The sequence below is a fragment of the Dasypus novemcinctus genome, chromosome 21, assembly GCF_030445035.2.
Source record: "Dasypus novemcinctus isolate mDasNov1 chromosome 21, mDasNov1.1.hap2, whole genome shotgun sequence".
NCBI lineage: Eukaryota > Metazoa > Chordata > Mammalia > Cingulata > Dasypodidae > Dasypus > Dasypus novemcinctus.
This window is the reverse complement of record NC_080693.1, coordinates 16005350-16024834: the sequence shown is the minus strand read 5'-3', so window position 1 is coordinate 16024834 and position 19485 is coordinate 16005350. Positions and strand designations below refer to the sequence as shown.

The 19485-nt window shown below is 42.0% G+C and overlaps 1 protein-coding gene across 8 annotated transcripts in view; it reads right to left on the bottom strand.

The window, feature by feature from the left end:
* SPECC1 (sperm antigen with calponin homology and coiled-coil domains 1) overlaps nt 1–19485 on the bottom strand; it is a 301574-nt gene that overhangs the window by 79414 nt on the left and 202675 nt on the right. For all 8 annotated transcript variants that reach the window (XM_012523888.4, XM_012523964.4, XM_012523907.4 and 5 more), the window contains 3 exons: nt 17032–17239; nt 13474–13547; nt 12830–13008 (listed from right to left, as the gene is read on the bottom strand). In XM_012523888.4, the coding sequence (XP_012379342.2) occupies nt 12830–13008; nt 13474–13547; nt 17032–17239 (461 nt within the window). The remainder of the gene's footprint in view (nt 1–12829; nt 13009–13473; nt 13548–17031; nt 17240–19485) is intronic.

Sequence of the window (19485 nt, the reverse complement as noted above, 5' to 3'; positions counted from 1 at the left end):
GCCCGATAAAATAGCTGGCCTGTGGTCAGGGGCCACATTTAAAACAACAACAAAAATGAAGGACGCAGAGTTGAATTTTAGAAGTGAAGCATGTGTATGATGCAACTCCCCCATCCATGCCAAGCATTGTACTGTGTGTCTTCAAATTAAATTATCTAATTTAATTTCCCACAAACCCCCTAAGTTATTATCCCAGATTTTAGATGAAAAATTTGATAAAGGTCGAATGGTCCATAAATGGTGAAATTGAGCCACCTGGTCATACTTTTCTCAAACTTTCTATGATACACAAGTGTTTCATAAGAGGTATACAGGGTTCTAAACAAAAAATAATGCTGATGGAATTTCTATTTAAAATTTATTTTTAATATATTTAACAACAATGCTACTGATACTTATTTTTATGGAAGAACCCGACTTTAAGAAGTGGCTACCCACGTGTGAGGATGACCACTGGGGAGAGATCAACTGATGCCTGAAGACACAACTAAACCCAGCATTGCCATGTGCCCTCTCCGTACCAACTGCTATGTTACTTATCTTCCCTTATAATTTAAACATGCACATGCATGTATATCTGCCATTTTTTCTTATGAACGTTGTAGTTAATTGCTCTGATTTCCCCCTGTAGGGTTATAGAGGAGATGCCTTAAAGGTTCTTACTTTCCCCCAGCAGTTCATTCATCCATGACACTGCTTCTGCTGGCTCTTTTGGTCCAAGCACACATGCTCTGTTATTCATAATGATTGGTAAAGTATTTGTAGGTGAGCTGAGTCTGGGCAAACGTCCAGCAACTGCTGCCTCCACAACTGGCAGGTTGATGTTCATAAAGAGAACCGGTCATGTCAGGCTTGGGCTTACAACGGGCAGGGACTCTTTGCTGAAGAAAGGAGCGAAGCCCAGCTACGGGTCTTTACCCGGCTCACAGAGGCTGATTTCCCGTGACTCCCCTCTCCCCATCGAGCTTTGGACTACAGATGCGGCAACCTGAAGTTCCGCTTCCTTTAAGCTCCAGCCTCTTTGCCTCTGTTCATTCGGTTTTCTAACCAGGAATGTAATTTTCTCAACACATTTCTTATTCTTTACCCACAACAAATCTGAAGAGGTATGAAAGAGGAAATATTCCCTTTCCATCTCATGTGTGAATGGCATTTCTCGATTTCACTTTCACATTTTGATATAAGAATATATACAGGGAAGAGGACTTGGCCCAATGGATAGGGTGTCCGCTTACCACATGGGAGGTCCACAGTTCAAACCCTGGGCCTCCTGGCCTGCGTGGAGCTGGTCCATGCGCAGTGCTGATGCACGCAAGGAGTGCCGTGCCACGCAGATGTGTTCCCCGCGTAGCGGAGCCCCACACGCAAGGAGTGCGCCCTGTAAGGCGAGCCACCCAGCGCGAAAGAAAGTGCAGCCTGCCCAGGAATGGCACCGCACACACGGAGAACTGACCCAACAAGATGATGCAACAAAATGAGACAGATTCCCGGTGCTGCTGTTAAGGACAGAAGTGGTCACAGAAGAACCCAGAGCGAATGGACACAGAAAGCAGACAATTGGGGGGGGGGAGGGGAGAGAAATAAAAAATCTTAAAAAAAAAAAAAAGTATACATCAATCAAAACAAAGAGGGTAGCAGTGCTTAGTCGCAACAGCCAAAAAGTGGAGATGATCTGAATGTCATCAGTGGGTAGACAGATAACTGAATTATGTCCATTCATACAATGGGAAACAGTCATAAAAAGGAATGAAGTACTGATACATGCGATCACATGCATGACTCTCAAACAAATTAGGCTATAATAAAGAAGCCAGACACGAGAGGTCAGATTCTGTCTGATTCCATTCATGTGAAATACACAGAACAGGTAAATCCAGAGACAGAAAGTAGATTCTTGGTTGCCAGGGCCTGGAGGGCTGGAGGAAGGGGCAGTGGCTGCTGAATGGGTGTGGAGTCTCCTCTGGGGTGAGGAGAACGTTTGAGTTCTAGACAGAGGTGACGAATGCACCACATTGAATGTCTGAAATGCCCCTGAAGTGTTCACTTTAAAACGGATAATTTTATGTTACAGGAATTTCACCCAAAGAACCAAAAACAGGGAAAACTGAGAATTTGAACATAAGCATCTCAAACCTCAAATTTCAACAAAATAGTAAGAAATATATGAATAGAATCCATAAAATCTTATACCAGCACTGGAAACTAAAGGAAAGTATCATCTGCAAGTCTTAGACTTGGAAGAATTTCTGCTATGTTGAGAACAAGTGTGGGAGTGTGGGAAGGGGAATGGTGAGAAAATATCAAGGGTTTATCCCCAATTCCCCCTAAGGAAACGGAGATTGGGGAAAACCCGCGTGTGACTCCAACCCCAGAAGGCCAGGGCCAACGAGGAACACGAGGAGTACAGAGAGCAGAACCTTCTTGCAAAGGACTGTGTGAGGAGGCCAGAGAATCGGCTTATCCCAGACATTGCAATAAGGAGATCAGGGACAGCCACACCTTATACCCAATTAAAGGAGACCCAGAGGGCTGGCTCTTGTGCTCTAGATTCACCAAAGACAGAAACTAAACGCAGGAATTTCCCCTAGGAGGACCTGCACCCATTGTATTCTATTTAAGCTTCTGTGTCTCTGAATGTGTAATATTTTACCTTCAAGAGGCTTCTCTCTAGTTGAAGACGCGAAAAGAGGATTCTAAGATGCAGAGTGAGAAAATCTAAACAGAATCTGCAGGCACCAATCCTAAGATGTATATAAGTATTTTATAAATAAAAAAGAGAAACACTGCACTCATGAGAGAACAGATATTTGTAAATTTGACAATAGACAATGTAAATTATCAACAGCAGCTGCGTTAAGTACATAATAAAATTTAAGGAAATAAGGGAAAAATAAAAAGGATGACCATTTAATCTAGTAATCCCACTGAACTATTTTAAAGTAGAAGGAACTCAAGAGAAAAAGAAATGAGGGCATATTTGGAATGGTCTCTGACTACTGAGGAAATGAAGAAAGGTGGGATTGCAAGTCAGAAGGCAAAAAGTGGTTTTGGTAATAGTGTTGGGATGACTGGTTACCTAAGAAAAAGACCTATACCATACTCCAGTTAAAGAAATGTGGATCAAATGTCTGGATGTGTGTTTAAAATATGTGAGGAAAAGTAAGGGATCTAGTTGGATCAACTTGGGGCAGCAAAGTCGTAAACAAAAACAGCAAACCCAGAGGCAGACTAATAGATACATAACAATTTAAAATTTTCTGTAAGACAATGGGATGATAAAGTCAAAAGACTCACAATATGCCACGATAAACACATATCCCCTAATAAAATACTAATTAAAAATTGATTAGATAAATTTGACTTCATCAAAATTAAAAAGTTTTACATCAAAGGACATTATCAAGAAAGCAAAAAGATAATTTACAGATAATTGCAAATCATATCTCTGATAAGGGCTCAATATCCAGGATATATAAAGAGTTCCTAGCATTCAACAAAAGACAAAGTACTCCATTAAAATATGGCCAAAGTACTTGAACAAACATTTTTCTAAAAAAGATATATAAATGGCCAATAAGCACATGAAAAGATGTTCAACTTCATTAGCCATTATGGAAATACAAATCAAAAGCAAAATGTATATATATCAGCAATGAATATTCCATAGAAGAAATTAAGAAAACAATGCCATTTACAATAGCATCTAAAAGAATAAAATGTTGAGGAATAAACTTAATCAAGCAGTAATATATAAAAAACTCATACATTGAAAACTACAAAACACTGCTGAAAGAAATCAAAGGAGACCTAAATAAATGGCAAGACATCCCATTTTCATGGATTGGAAAGTTTAAATTAAGGTGTCAATATTACCAAAGTGATCTATAAAGTCAATTCAATTCCTATCACAATTCCAGCAGGATATTCTGCAGAAATGAAAAAGCTGATCCTCAAATTCATATGGAATGGCAAGGGGCCCTGAAAAGTCAGACAATTTTATGAAAAAGAAGAACAAAGTAGAAGGATTCACACTCTTGATTTCAAACTGTACTACACAAAGCTATAGTAATCAAACCATGTCATACTGGCATACAGACACATTCACCAATGGAAGAGAAGTGAGTCTAAAAATCGACCCACGTATCTATGATCAACTGATTTTCAACAAGTGTGCGAAGTGTATGCAATGGGCACGAAGACACCAAAAGCATGAGTAAAACTTCAAAAAAGTAAAACCTCTTGTACATCAAAGGCAATTAGCAAGAAAATGAAAAGGCAACATATAGAATGGGAGAAAAGAGTTGGAAATCATGTATCTGATAGGGGTTTAATACCCAGAATATATAAAGAAATTCTCAACTCAACAACAAAAAGACAACCCAATTTAAAAATGGGCCAAGGACTTGAACAAGTATTTTTCCAAAGAAGACACACAAATGGCCAGAAAGAATATGAAAAGATGCTCAACATCATTAGACACTAGGAAATGCAAATCAAAACCATAATTCGATACCACTTCACATCCACAAGATGGCAATTATTTAAAAAAAAAAAATGAAGTTTAAAAAACAAGAGAAAACAGAGTTGGAGAGGATGTAGAGACACTGGAGCCCTGGATGGGAATGCAAAATGGTGTAGTAACTGTGGAAAGCAGTAGGGTGCTTCCTCAAAAAGTTGAATACAGATTTACCATACGGCCCAGCAATTCCATTGCTAGATAGGTACCCAAAGAAATGACAACAGGAACTCACACAGACAGTTGTACACCAATGTCCACAGCTGCATTATTCACAACAACCAAAAGGTAGAAACAACCCAAATGTGCATCAACAGTTGAATACATAAGCAAAACAGAATACCAATAGAATACCATTCAGCTGTAAAAAGGAATGAAGTTCTGAAACATGCTACAACACAAATCTTGAAAACATTTTGTGTGAAATAAGCAAGGCACATAAAAACAAATACTGTAGAATTTCACTTACATGAAATATCTAGAAATAGCAAATTACTAGAGACAGAAAGTAGATTGGAGATTCTCAGGGGATGGCGTTAAAGGAATTGTTGCTTAGTGGATACAGGGTGTACATTTTGAAAATTTTAAAATAAAAATTAAAAAAAAAGAGGGAGGGAAACTTTTGGAAATATACCTTTTAAAACTTTTTTGCCAATCATATTAAATGTGTTGGTCATTGCAAAAATTTTTTAAAAGTTAAAAAAAATTGATAAGGGAAAAACAATCGGTTCAATGGAAAAGTAAGGAGACAGGCTAACCCAGCAATTCCTAGATCAGAAAATGCAAAGTGTTAGTCAACATATAAAAATATGCTCAGGAAAATGAGGATTAAATAATGAGATAGACTTTTTTTCTCTCCTATTGGCAAAAACTAAGATTAATACTATCCATAGCCATCTGAAATTGGACACTCTCATAAAAGAGAGATCAAGAGTAAAATGTCGGGGAGTGGATGTACTCAAGTGGTTGAGCACCTGTTTCCTACATACAAGGTCATGAGTTCGATCTCCGCTACCTCCTAAAAACAAAATAAATGAAAACAAACCCCATCTCTCATTAGGGAGCGGATGTAGCTCAGTAGCTGAGCGCCTGCTTCCCATGTATGAGGTCCTGGGTTCAATCCCTGGTACTTTAAAAAAAAAAAAAGATAAAATGTCACAGCTCTTAGGTAAATGACTGGCAACATCGAATAAAATTGAAAAATGTACATAGAAAAATATAACCTTAATATCTGCTGAAAGAATATTTGAATACTATAAGGTACAGCCACCCTATGGAGTAACATGCAGCTATTAAAATAAGTTAGACTCTTGTATGTTGACCTTGGAAGGATGTCCAAGGTACACTGTTAAGTGAAAAGTGAAGGTACAATAAAATACTACATTGAACATAATCCTAATTTGATAAAATAGAAAAATGAACCCTGTACATAGTCACATCAATAAATTGAGATGGGGAAGAAGTTACTGTTAACAATGACTACCTTACAGGGTGGCCCTGGAAGGGGAGAAAGATTCATCTTTTTATTATCAACTCCATTTTGTTATGCGCAAACCCAAGTATTACTCCATAATTAAGAAAAAGGTCTGATATATTAAGTAGCAATCTACCAATCTATTTCATTTTTTTTTAAGGAGGTACCAGAGATTGAACCCAAGACCTCATACATGGGAAGAAGGCGCTTAACCACTGAGCTACATCCACTCCCCAACAAGAGTTGGTTTTTCCATTTTAGGAGGTACTGGGGATCAGACCCAGGTCCTTGTATGTGGGAAGCAGACACTCAATCTGCTCTCCTATTTGTTTTAAAATTTCAACAAGAGAAATACAGAATTCAAATTCTATATGTTGTATCTTCTGTTACCCTTCAGAATTTTTCTTTAAAAAGAATTTATGCAAAATTACTTTTTGCTCCTTGCCTTCTAATGAAACCTTTTAAAAATTACATGCATATTCCAAATTGACATTGTATCTACAACCTGTATTTAAAGTCCAGCTTGCTTTTGCCTCAATTTCTAAAAGTTCTCAAAGTATTTTCACTAAAAAAAAATTTAGAACGAAACGATAGAAAGGCCCTGCAGAAATGTAGTCAGTGTTTAAAAATCAGGCAAGAGACACTTCTAAATAATGACACATTTATTTAGCACTTCATAAATGCTTACATATAAAAATATTCAACAGTACCCAGAGTAAAGACAGATCAAAATATGGGGTGCAAATACAGAGGTTCATATTAAAATGAAGTTGCATTTCTTTCTTATTATTTATATTTGAAAACACCTGGCAAACTAATTTGAAATCATTCAAAGAAATCTCAACTGGATGGTAAGATCTCCCAGAATATAAAGTTTATGCTACAGGGACAATTCTAGTAAGAGTCTAAAGTATTTTTACAAAGAAGATATCAACATCTCTTTTTCCCTCATAACAAGCTAAATTTTTCTTGTGATTCTGGGCTCCCCAAAACATCTTCCTGAGCTTAAAGAACATTCCTGTTCCTAATTTTCCTTTTGTTATACAGTAATTCTCATTTTGTCTGTCTTATTCTTTGGATAATGCCGCTAACAACCCTACTCTGTGGATTCTGTACACTAGTTCCTCCCATGAGAATTTCAGGTTTGTGTGTGACCGACTGCTGAATTGGATGTAGTCTTCACAAACACATGTACTTCCAAAAGTTTAAAACCGAACTTTGAATTTTGGGACACTCTGAATTACACACTTCTGACACTCTGAATTACACACTTCTGGATTAAAGGTCTTTGAGTTTCCAGGGTAAGTTTTATTCATGAGGCTTTTGTTGTAGTTGGTTCATGGGTCTCCAGTTGGATTGCGATCAGCATCATCACTGCACACACTTGTTTGGTTGAACTACGTTATTATCAACCAAACAGCTACTTATTACTACACGCCTTGAGCCCAACAGGGTTTGGAAACCACACTGAAGCTGAGTGCTGGCTCTGTTTCAGACGAGGTGATGGAGTCCAACCTCGGCTTGAGCAGGCTCAGTCAAGACTTGATAAAGGAAGCAGAACTTTCTAACCTCTCTGGATTAAGTCATGGGCTCCATCTTTTGCCCCATGTAGTGTTAATTCCAAGATGTTCAGATTATCCTATTCAAAAGGAAGTGCAAACATAAACCCCAAGAGGTAAAACACAAGTGTGTTGCCTTCACCACCACTGTGGATTGCTCACTCTCAACATTTTTTCACAGACTTGTACTTTGCTGTTTTGTTTTTTTTTTCACAATGACTTCCTTTTATCCTCCAAATAGAAGACAGCTGAATCTTCTCAGGGAAAAAAATAAAATAAAAGGGAAGGCCCATCTTTGATCATGCAATGAGTTGATTCCGGAATGTAGAAAAAAAGGTAAAGAGACTCGACTGCAATTACTCTGTGTGAAATGGTGGGGGTTGTAAGGAAACAATTTGGCTCTTTATAAAGAGAGACTCTCTCCCTCTCCGTTATACCCCCTTTCATCTAGAAATGGCTGTAGTTTCCAATCAGGGCAAGGGCTGGGCTCTGTGTCTTCCACTCATGCTCTGCTAGCTGACAGAGATGATGGAGCTGTGAAAAAAGAAATGGGAGGGGAAAGGCTGGTAAAGGAGTTCCTTCAAGCAACATGACCTCAGTTGACAAACGCAAAAATTAACAGTTTACACTGTCCCACAGGGAAAAGCTAACGCCCAGGAGATGGCCAATATGTTTTATTCCCACTGTTCCAACTTTTCTTTTTTCTTTTTTTGGTGCAACTCAAAGGTCTTTAAACAGAGAAGGTGCCAAAGACTTCAAAAGGCCATTAATTGTTGTATATTTTGTCATAATTTACAAAACTATGTGGGACGGAGTGTAAACTATAATGTAAACTGTAGTCCGTAGTTAGTGGCAATGCTTCAACATGGGTTCATCAATTGTAACCAACGTACCACACTAATGAAGGAAGTCATGAACGTGGGAACGCGTGGGAGGGGAAGGGAGTGGGACATATGGGAATCCCTTACATTTTTTAATGTAATCTAAAACTTCTTTAAAAATAAAAATAAAAAGTAATTAAAAAAATAAAAGTAAAACAAAATATGCCATTAGAAGGATTCTTCCACAAGCCCTTCACCAACAAACAATTGTGCTGGGAGAGTGGAGAACTCCAAGGTGAATAAAAGCGGGCCTCTCTGTAATCTGGAGAACAGCTAGTGTTTCCCTCTCCTGTCCCAACAGTCAAGGCAAAAATAAAAGGGGGGGGGGCCTGCTTTTGGTTATTACAGCATAAAAATTCTAATACAGGCAAAAGGGAAGCAAATCTTTAAAGACTGGGGTGGAGGCAGGGAGACACATAACTCTTTAGAATTACAGACTATCTAGTGTCATAAATACACATTTAAACTACAAAAAACTAAGCAGTTGGAAAGTAAAAAGATTATGCTTGCTGGTCGAAGAGGACAGGAGAGACCAACTTTTATTTTGAGGGCCAACTAAAACGCCAGTGGCCCCTGACAGTTGTTACGTGCTAAGGTGAGATCTGTCCAGAAACATCGGGTGAGTCCTCACAAGAACTGAACTCCTACCAGGGCCAGGCTGTCTGCATTGGAATGTCTACAGTGAAGGAGCTGGAAAAAATTATCTTAATGACCCGAGAATGTATCTCCAACCTCTGATGGCTCCGGAACACTTGCCAAGGGGCTGCGGACATCAGAGCTGGAAGGCGAAGGCGAGAGCGGCACACGTGCACACACGACCGACGTTAGAGCGCAGGACACACGTGCACACGCAGAGTTAAAAGCCACTTCTGGGAGTCTGCAGGGGGCGTGCCGCCATGCTGCCGGCTTCAGGGATGGTGATGCAAGAATCAGTGGCACAAGCGAAACACATTTAGAGTTTTAGACGTCCTGCTTTAGAGACTGATTGAGTTAATCAAGCACGAACATTATGTGTTTTGAAAGGTCTTTTCCAGATGTTTTGAGGGTTGTCATGAGATAAATATAATAAGAATTGAGTAAGTCACCATAAAAGTAAGTGTTTGTGGTTTCAGAAGAAGAGAAATACATGCAGAAGCCTTTCACTGCCACCGTTATCTGCAGCCTGTGTTGTGTCCGGCTCAGCATCTTTCATTAGAAAGGCTATGTGTGGCCCATGGAATCATCAGGTCAAGCAACCTGGATATTCTCTGTTTGCCAGGCCCCAGAATTCAACTTTTCAGGAAAAAAGACTTGATGTTTTAATTTCAATTAAAGTTTTTATTTTAATGTAACTTTCTCTTCATTGCTCAAAACTGGAAGCAGCCCAGAATGGAAAAATTTATTTACTATCCCTTCATCCACTAATTTATAGGTGTCCAGTAAAACTCATAACTTTCAGCTTCATAAATACCATGGTGGCTTGTTCAAATTTCTGGATGAGAAAGATCAGTCCACAGCCCAGCTAAAAGATGAGGATACCTTGATGCCAAAGAGGTTCAAGGGACTGTACTGGGAAGATGGGGAGGTTGGAGTTAGGCTTCCCCAGTAGAGGCCAGGGAGCCAACCACTCTCAGAACACAGCAGAGCTCAAAGGCACCTTGGAAAACCACCTGGCCAGAGCAAGGATCCAGGCCTGGGAAGGAAACGCTGCCAGCTGGCAGCAGAGATGAGGCTACAGCCTTATTTCCATGCTCTCCCATGTATCTTAATTTCACACTGACTCCAAAATAAAAACATGTTGGGAAATCTAACAAGACTGAAGATTGCTGATGATCTGATTTACGGAATTCTCTAAACCACTAAGTTAAATAATATTCCATTCTGTGTGTGTTGTTTTGTTTTTAGGAGGTACCAGGGATTGAACCCAGGACCTCATACACAGGAAGCAGGTGCTCAACCACTGAGCTACATCTGTTTCCCAATGAGAATAGTTTTTTCAGTTGTTTGCTTTTCAGGAGGTACCAGGGATTGAACCTAGGACCTTGTACATGGAAAGGAGGTGCTCAGCCGCTGAGCTACACCTGCTCCCTTCCATTCTGTTTTAGCTATTAATTTCCTGGTAATAAATGCTCATTGCCCTTCCTACCCAGGTACTTAATTTGCTCACTTGAAGCCTGACTCTGTGACCATGACTCTGTCAAATGTCCATCTATGCACAATTACAATATGAATCAGTTAATCCCATGTCATGATCAAGGTGCTTTCGCAATGTCCTTACCTTCTCTCAGTTGTACTTGGAGGATCTCATGAGAGAATTTTCTGCAAGCTCTTTGGCTGTGGCTGAACCATTCTTATTAGATGACTGTAAAAGCCAAATTGAGTTTCAGTCAAGAACTCATGCAGCCAAGATGGAAACACTAGGTAGCTTCAGGACCTTTGAGGGTGTAAGTTGGCTTCAATTCTTGCTCATGTGGTAAGTTCAGGGAGTGGCTGGGCCATCATCAAGTAATTTTCAAAGAGGCAACTCTTTACAAGGGGCGGCTTGCCAGAAGCACAAAATCAACCAAGAAACCTTCATTTGTCTAAAGTGCTTCCAAATGCAACGGCAGGCAAGAAACATTCTGACACCTAACAAGTTTTCAATAACATGCCACATTCTGGACTGGTGTCAGTTCCTAGAATTTGTGAAATGTTTTGTGCTAAGGGATTAAACTGCTGGATTTTGGAGGTAGGTTTGGAAATCACTAGAAAATCGAGAGAGAAAAATTCTTCGTTTTTTTAAAAAAAGCGATCCTAAGTCTAAAGATGTAGGATATAACATAAGGAGCCCTAAATTTCAGTACAGGCAGAACCTTCCTAAGATGTCAGAGTTCAAGTTGTAGTGTAGAGGTTGGCTGGTATCTTAGAATCCATGTAAGAAAGGCAGCATCTCGTCCAATCGCCTATTTAGGGTCACCATGTAAACGCAGAACATGTCTGTTGTCATTTATCTCAAGAGTTAACTCATACATGAAGCAATGCAAGTTATGACTTGGCTCTGCTCCTAAAGACACACAATATGGAAGCAAGACAAATAAATAGAAGCAGACACGAAAGCAAACTAGAATGCCCTTGCAATCATTTCAATGGGCAAGTGTATTCAAGCTAGTTTTATTTTTTTCTTTCTACCTTGTACTTAAAATTCACATCCTTTGGTTGCCAGAGGGTATAGGTGAGACTAGGACCTTGATTTTCAAGAGTGAATTGTGGAATTGGCTACTAATCTTATCTTAGTCCTTCTCTGAGGCTATTTTATATACAGGTCTTATAACAAAGGAAAGCAAGATTAATTGGACCAAGTCTGGTAAGAGAATTAGAACAAAATTCTGAAAAGAAATCTACTCTTTCCAATATCATACAAATCGTGATAATACAACATTAGACCCAAAGGCAGAGACTCTAGCGCAATGATTAATAATTCTTCAGATCCTGAAAAACACGTAAAAAGGGCAAACTGTACAAACTGACATTCAGAAGCCACTAAGCCTGATTTAAAAGACCACATTTCAAATATGAGACTAAAAATTCAAAATAATTTCCTAATATCCAAGAATCTCAAAGCTATGGATATTCATTCTTGATTGAAGACAGACAACACTGTATTGGTTGCAGCCTAATCCCATTTATCATCTTGTTTGTAAATTAGTTAAATAATTTTTAAAAAATAATTAACTTTCAGCTCCCCTTAATAACTTCCTTATACAATTTTGCCTTTAAGTAGAACTTTCTAAGTTAATACTCTGTGGGATGTCCCCTCCAAAAAAAACAAAAACAAAAACAGAGGGAAAGTCACACACCAGCCAGATGTGGTTTCCCACTCTCATCCTTTTTCATCAAGTTGCTTGTCTTCAAGATTAATAAAGCTTTTTGAATGTAACACTACAAAAAAATAAAGAAAAAAAAAAGATTAATAAAGTTCGCCCCTGGGCTGTGCTATGAGTCCTTCACCTGCTGCCAAGTGCCTCTCACAGTCAGTCCAGCTTTCCCCACTGCAGACGGTGACCCTGGCAAGGGATTGCAGCTTCCGGCTGATGCAACCCCTCCCCTGCGGTACTGGATACTAAAATTTAAGGAGCATCCTAAATATTACTTCTCTTCTTTAAACCTACGAGGATACCTGGCCAGAACTAATCTACAGCCTTTTCTTTTCTTTTCTGGTCCCCCTATGCTAGAGAAGAGTACTGATGGAGCCCTGGACGGACTATTCCTAGCCGGGTAAGGGTGGTGGTTGTGGGTAGAGTCACCCTGGAAGAGAAGCGAGAGAATCTGGCACGGAGAGACAGAAAAGCATCACGTGTGGGACGACGCAGGCTCGTGCGCAGTGAGCGGGCGAGAAGCCAAGCGCTGCGTGGGCGCCGCCCGCCTCGGGGAGGTGACCCACCTGCCGTGGCCCTGCATGTCCCCCAGCTCCTTCTGCAGCCGCGCGTTCTTCTCCTCCTCCTCCAGCAGCCTCCTCTTCACTGCGCGCAGCTCCTGCTGCGCCTCGCACTTGATGTCGTTGGCCACCACCACCGCCGTCTGCAGGTCGGCCTGGAACCGCCGCCATTCCTCGGTCTCCTCCTGAAAACGCCAGAGTCCGCCTGCCGTCAGGGGCCGGCTCGGGGTCCCCGGGTCCAAGGCCAAGAAGGATGGGCCGGGGGCAAGAGTTAGCGAGGCACTCTAACATTTGTTGTCTTGCTACTGGGAGAAGGCACAGGTGGGGGCATTAAGCGATCCTCACAGTGCAACTCTCCACCCGAAAATCTGAACTGTCTTTTTTTAAGGAGGTAGCAGAGTTTGAACCTGGGACGGCATACGCGGGAAGCAGCGCTCAACTACTGAACTACATCTGCGCCCCTGCTTTGATTTTTTCTTCCACCAACACTAGTTTATGGTGTTTGGGGCCCGTGACAAGGAAATGAATGGTGAGAAAGCAAGTTAGAGTAACCAGGGTATTTTTCACAAGGTTCTAAGCCTAACGTAGGGATAAATTACAGTGAAATTATGGAGAATGTTCCCCTTTGGCCACTGCAACCCACGTCTCACCTTTATCTGCTTGGTCAGAGCCTTTAGCTGCCTTTCCAGGTCTGTCTTCTGGTCCTCCAGCTTCATCACATTACCTAGAAATAAGCCAGGTCAGAGCAGGAGTTGTTAAAATTCTGAGACTAGAAACTGAAGAAAAGAAGAAAAAAAGAAAAAAAAGGTTCTGAGACTCTGGGAGCAGGTGCAGTTTGGTGGCTGAGCACCTGCTTCCCACATGTAAGGCCCCAGGTTCAATTCCCCATACCTCCTAAAAACAAACAACAAACGAAAAAACCCAACTCTCATTGGGGAGCAGGTGCAGTTCAGTGGTTGAGTGGGTTCAATTCCCATTACCTCCTTAAAAAAATAAAGTTCTGTGACTTTGGGAAGAAGGAAAGCTACTTGAAACAGCAGCCTTGACTTCTGCCATGGGATTTCCAATTCATCTATGTGTAAGAAAGGGTTAAGTTTAATTTTCACACAAAGGGGAAGCCAGAGATTGGAAGAGGGAGGGAAAGGGGTTCTAGTGGCTTTAGTGCACCAACAATTTGAAAAGTGGTGCCAAAGCAAGGGGGGCCAATGGTGAGAAGTGAGGGTGGGGCCAAAGCAAGGGGGGCCAATGGTGAGAAGTGAGGGCGGGGCCAAAGCGAGAGGGGCCAATGGTGAGAAGTGAGGGTGGTGCCAAAGCAAGGGGGGCCAATGGTGAGAAGTGACGGTGGGGCCAAAGCGAGAGGGGCCAATGGTGAGAAGTGAGGGTGGTGCCAAAGCAAGGGGGGCCAATGGTGAGAAGTGAGGGCGGGGCCAAAGCGAGAGGGGCCAATGGTGAGAAGTGAGGGTGGTGCCAAAGCAAGGGGGGCCAATGGTGAGAAGTGAGGGTGGGCCCAAAGCGAGAGGGGCCAATGGTGAGAAGTGAGGGTGGTGCCAAAGCAAGGGGGGCCAATGGTGAGAAGTGAGGGCGGGGCCAAAGCGAGAGGGGCCAATGGTGAGAAGTGAGGGCGGGGCCAAAGCGAGAGGGGCCAATGGTGAGAAGTGAGGGTGGTGCCAAAGAGAGGGGTGCCAATATTGAAAGCAGCTCCAAATTTTAAAAGTGCACCAGGTATGAAAGCAGCGCCAAGCCCACCCAGGGAGCAGAAGTGTAGGGAATGCCCAGTGGCAACTGAGAGCAGAACTGGGTAAGTAAGTTAGACGTCAGGAATAGGCTGTAACCCCTGAAGCTCCCAATCAGTGGGGAACAGGGAAGGGACCCACATGTTAGGTTTAGGGTATAAATGTCACTGTTTCTTGTTGTTTGGTGATGGGCCATTTTATCCAGGTCATGTGCCCCTTCTTGCAAGATTGTTAATAAAATTCTCTTCTCCTCCACAATCTGGTGAGCTTTTGTTCTCTTACAGGTGTGGCTTTCTTTCTAACACATGCTACTATAAATTTCCAATTTTAGCATCTTGACAACTAGAGGTTCCTCCAAGATTGGGATGATCTGGAAAATAAGTGGTACACATTTATATCGTGTCCTAGGACAAGTTATACCACCACGTGGCACTATGGGAGAAAACCTAAAATAGTCACAAGTTTCTCCTGTTCTGAACGTCCTTTCTCACTTGAGGTGGAGGGCTTCTATATGGGAGGGTGGGACCGGTTATCACCGCGCTGACTTTCAGATCCACTTCCACAGCAGTGGTTCTTCAGCACAGCAGAACACAGAATCACCGTGGAGCTCCTCCAAAGTATACATGCTCAAGCCCCAGAGCCTAGACCAGCTGAAGCAGAATCTTCAAGGGCAGACAGAATCTGTGTGTATATACATATTCTAAATGTGGGGTTTACATCTGGTATTTTTGTAAGGAGGTTTTATTTATTTTTATGAGGTACCAGGGATTGAACCTGGACTTTGTACGTGGGAAGCAGGCACTCAACCACGTGAGCTACTTCTGCTCCCATGTGTATTTTCTGTAATGTGTGTATATTTTTAAAGCTTTGTTGACCTGATTGCCTCACCCTAATTAAGAACATCTTCAGCCCCTTGTTCTCCCCATCTCCAAATCTTTCCATCTCTAAATCATCCTCCGTATTACTCTCAGACTCACTTAAAGAAGTTTTATTTATTTTAGGAGGTACCAGAGATTGAACCCAGGACTCCCTACATGTGAAGCAGGTGCTCAACCACTGAGCTACACCCACTCCCACAATCCACAGGTTTTAATCCAGCAGGTGGGGCCTGGGAATTTGGGTCTGGGGTCAGGGTCAAGGCTGCAGAACAAGAAAATGCTCCTTAACTTCCTTTATGTTTCTGCCCGTTTCTCTCCAGGATCTGATGGTATAGGGCATGATTTGAGTGTCCCTGGGCCTCCTAACTAAAAGACATCTTTAGTACACTTTTATTGTCACTGGAAGAAATTGAAACACTTCTCAAAAGATGGGTGGCCTGTGTTATTTTCAGTCTTGGAGATCGTATGGCATAACCATAGGGAGCGGGTCTGAAATTTGCTCTGCAGACTGATTATACGCTGGCTTCCAAATTCTCAACAGCAAGACAGCACTAAAACAGAGCCCAAGAGAAAACGGGACTTTTCTTCTCGGTCTCATCCTTTTCAAGGATGCGGCTATGCCTGGAGATGTACACTGACAATGGCGTCTAGGCTTCTGGGTTGTGCTGAAAGACAGTGTTCTAGAATACCAGTGTTCTACAGCTGTAATGTACATCCCTGCTACTGAAGAATAACAGGCGGCATCAACTGTCAACCAGGGGGTAGAATATACATGGTGGGAACTTCTCAGGCAGTTGACTAAGCTATTTTTAGGGATGGCTAGTAAAGCTTTGTGCATCAGTTTTATTACAAAAGTAAACACATTAGAGGGGAGCATTTGATGAGACTTATTCAGACAAAGCAGGCACTGTTCCATTCATCTTTTAGAAATCTCTTTCCCTATTCAAAGCAAACCCTAAGTTCACAAATAAGCCAATTCTGATGCCTCTTCTTAAGTGCTCCCACGTTTATAAGTTATTTGATATCCTGCCATCAATGGGACATACTGAGACTGTTTTCTTCTGAGGCCGTAGCACACACCGTTCCTGTCTGACCATCTATGCCCCGTCTTTCCGTCCATCAGGTCCAAAAGACAACACATTCTTAATGCTTGATGAGCGTGGCAAACTATTTACTCTGAATCAACCTCGAATGCGCTGCGCACTCGCCTCAGGAAGAACCCTGTGACCTGGCAGGCACCCACAGCTGAGCAGCCGTAGTACGTTCCCTCAAACTGGGGAGAGGCAGCTAGAGACAGGAGACTCAGCCTGGCACAAACTCCTCATGCAGCCTCACATACACCTGCTCTTTTCTTTTTTAATTTTACAATGACCAACTTGTCACATCCTGTGACTCCCACAATTTTCCTTCCATGCCATGTGTTTTCGATTTGGTCTTAAGAGATCTGTTTGTTATTCCATCTCTCTTGACTGCCATTCTTCCCGCGAGATTATAGAACACTCAAAAGTAGAGATTTTCATAAATCCCAGGCAACACACCTTGTTGTATACTCCTCCATAGTTACCCACTGATACTGGTTTTTCTTGGTTTCACTTACTTTCCAGTTCATTAATGAGTTGATTATTATGTAACTTGACAGCTCGATGCTGCTCCACTTGATCTTCCAATTCGAATATGGTTTCCTTCATGTCTTTTATCTCTGCATCGTTCTCTGATGCTTTCTCTTGCAGTTTTAAGCTGGTTCTGCTCAGCTGCTCTGCTTGACGATCGCATATTTCCTTCAGGTAAGAATAGTCCTTTTCCACCTGGAACGAAAAAAGGAAGGCTCCCGGGTCAGTTTAACAACACAGAGTTTCCCACGAGTTAGCAGCAGGCTCATCAACACAGCAGCCAGAGATGTTCTTGGCACGTGCTAGCTTCTGAGACAGCCAAGGATAATATTTAGAGAAACAAGATACATGCAAATGACCAAGTGGGCTGATCCTGTGCCCTTTCCTACGCAGAGAGAAGCTTTGGGCAGTCCAACTCTCCTCTTCCTACATTTGGGTAGAACAGTGCTTTGCTCAGAGGCATGTCTACTACCCTAGGAGAGCTGGGCTGGCCGCTAGGGGCAGCTGCCCCGTCTCCCATCTGTTATGGAGCAGCGCCCTCTGCTGGTGGGCTGTAAACAACACCCTACACATCCCCAGATCGCCTTAGAGATACCTGCTATGCGAGTGTGCACCAGAAAGAGAAGTGGCACAAGACAGGTTCACCTTTTTAGTGTTTAATTATTAAACATGTTAAATATATATTTAACAAAGTTTGCTGAATCTTTTTACTTGAACAAGATTATTTAGAGCCTCAAACTTCCCTCCCATCCCAAAGAGTAAGCATTATCCTAAATCGGTGTGGGAATTGTTTTTCGCTTATACTTTATGTGTGTGCCCATAATATATGGTACTGTTCTGGACATTTTATATCTTGACACAAAGGATATTACAGTATATTAGGCTGTTGCAGGGCACTTGTATTAATTATACTGTACTGTATTATATGATATTATGCTTTTGGCTTGTATTATACTATATTATATTTACTATACTTCTATAACTTGTTTTATATTTTAGGATGTACCAGGATTGAACCCAGGACCTCGTATATGTGAAGCATCCACTTGAGCTATACCCACTCCCCAATGAGTTGGTTTTTTCATTTGTTTTGTTTTTTACAGATGTACCAGGGATCAAATCTGGGGCCTCATACATGAGAAGCAGGCACTCAACCACTTTAGCTACATCCACTCCCCTGTAACTTGTTCCCCTTCCCCCAGATGGCTCCCTTGTCTGTTTGCTCATTGTCTGCTTGTTGTTTTTGCTCAATGTCTGCTCGTTGTCTGCTCCGTTTGTCTTCTTTAGGAGGTCTTGGGAACGGAACCAGTGACCTCCTGTGTGGGAGGCAGGCACTCAACTGCTCAAGCCACAACCACTCCTGTACATTGTTTTTTATTTTTATTTTTTAAAGATTTATTTTTATTTATTTAATTCCCCTCCCCTCCCCCGGTTGTCTGTTTTCTGTGTCTTTTTGCTGCGTCTTGTTTCTTTGTCCGCCTCTGTTGTCGTCAGCGGCACGGGAAGTGTGGGCGGCGCCATTCCTCGGCAGGCTGCTCCCTCCTTCGCGCTGGGTGGCTCTCCTTATGGGTGCACTCCTTGCGCGTGGGGCTCCCCTACGCGGGGGACACCCCTGTGTGGCACGGCACTCCTTGTGCGCATCAGCACTGCGCATGGGCCAGCTCCACACGGGTCAAGGAGGCCCGGGGCTTGAACCGCGGACCTCCCATGTGGTAGATGGACGCCCTAAACACTAGGTCAAAGTCCATTTCCCTGTAACTTGTTTTAACTGTGAGATTTATCTATACTGATAGACGTCACTCTAAGGCACTGCTTTAATCGTTTACCACTGTGGAATACACTACTTCTTTTATTACGATGAATATTGTGCAATAAACACTTCCCCTTTTCTAGAGTCTTTCAATTAGTGTTACTAAATAGCTGTATATTAACCAGGAAATCTACGCTTGTTACCTAATAGACTTCTTCCTAGGTCTGGAGGGCGGGGATCCCATATGCAATACAAAATTTTGTAAATTTGCATATCATGTGCAAAATCTTCTGTGTGTAAATTCAGTGCAGGCAGGGACCTCGCCCGCCTTACTCACCAACGTGTCTCCAGGGCCTAACGGAGGTACTTGATGAGCATCTGATGAAGGAAAGAATAAACCAACACTGGACGGCAACATGTATGTTTTTCGACTGAGGGGCTGTGATGAGGAAGGGGGGGGGAGAGAGGTAGGAAAGAATAGAAAAGAGGAAAAGCAGCATGGGAAAAATATCAGCTACACTGCATGGGCTAAGGGTATGTGCTGTTTTGTAAAACCTGTGTTTCAGTTATAAAGGTATTGGTTTAAAAAAAAAGTTTAAAAGCCCCTGAAGTACATCAAAACGGCTCTGGGTGCAGATTCTGGCTTTTTAAGTCCCACTTCCATCAACGCAAGCCCTGTGACCTGCAATTC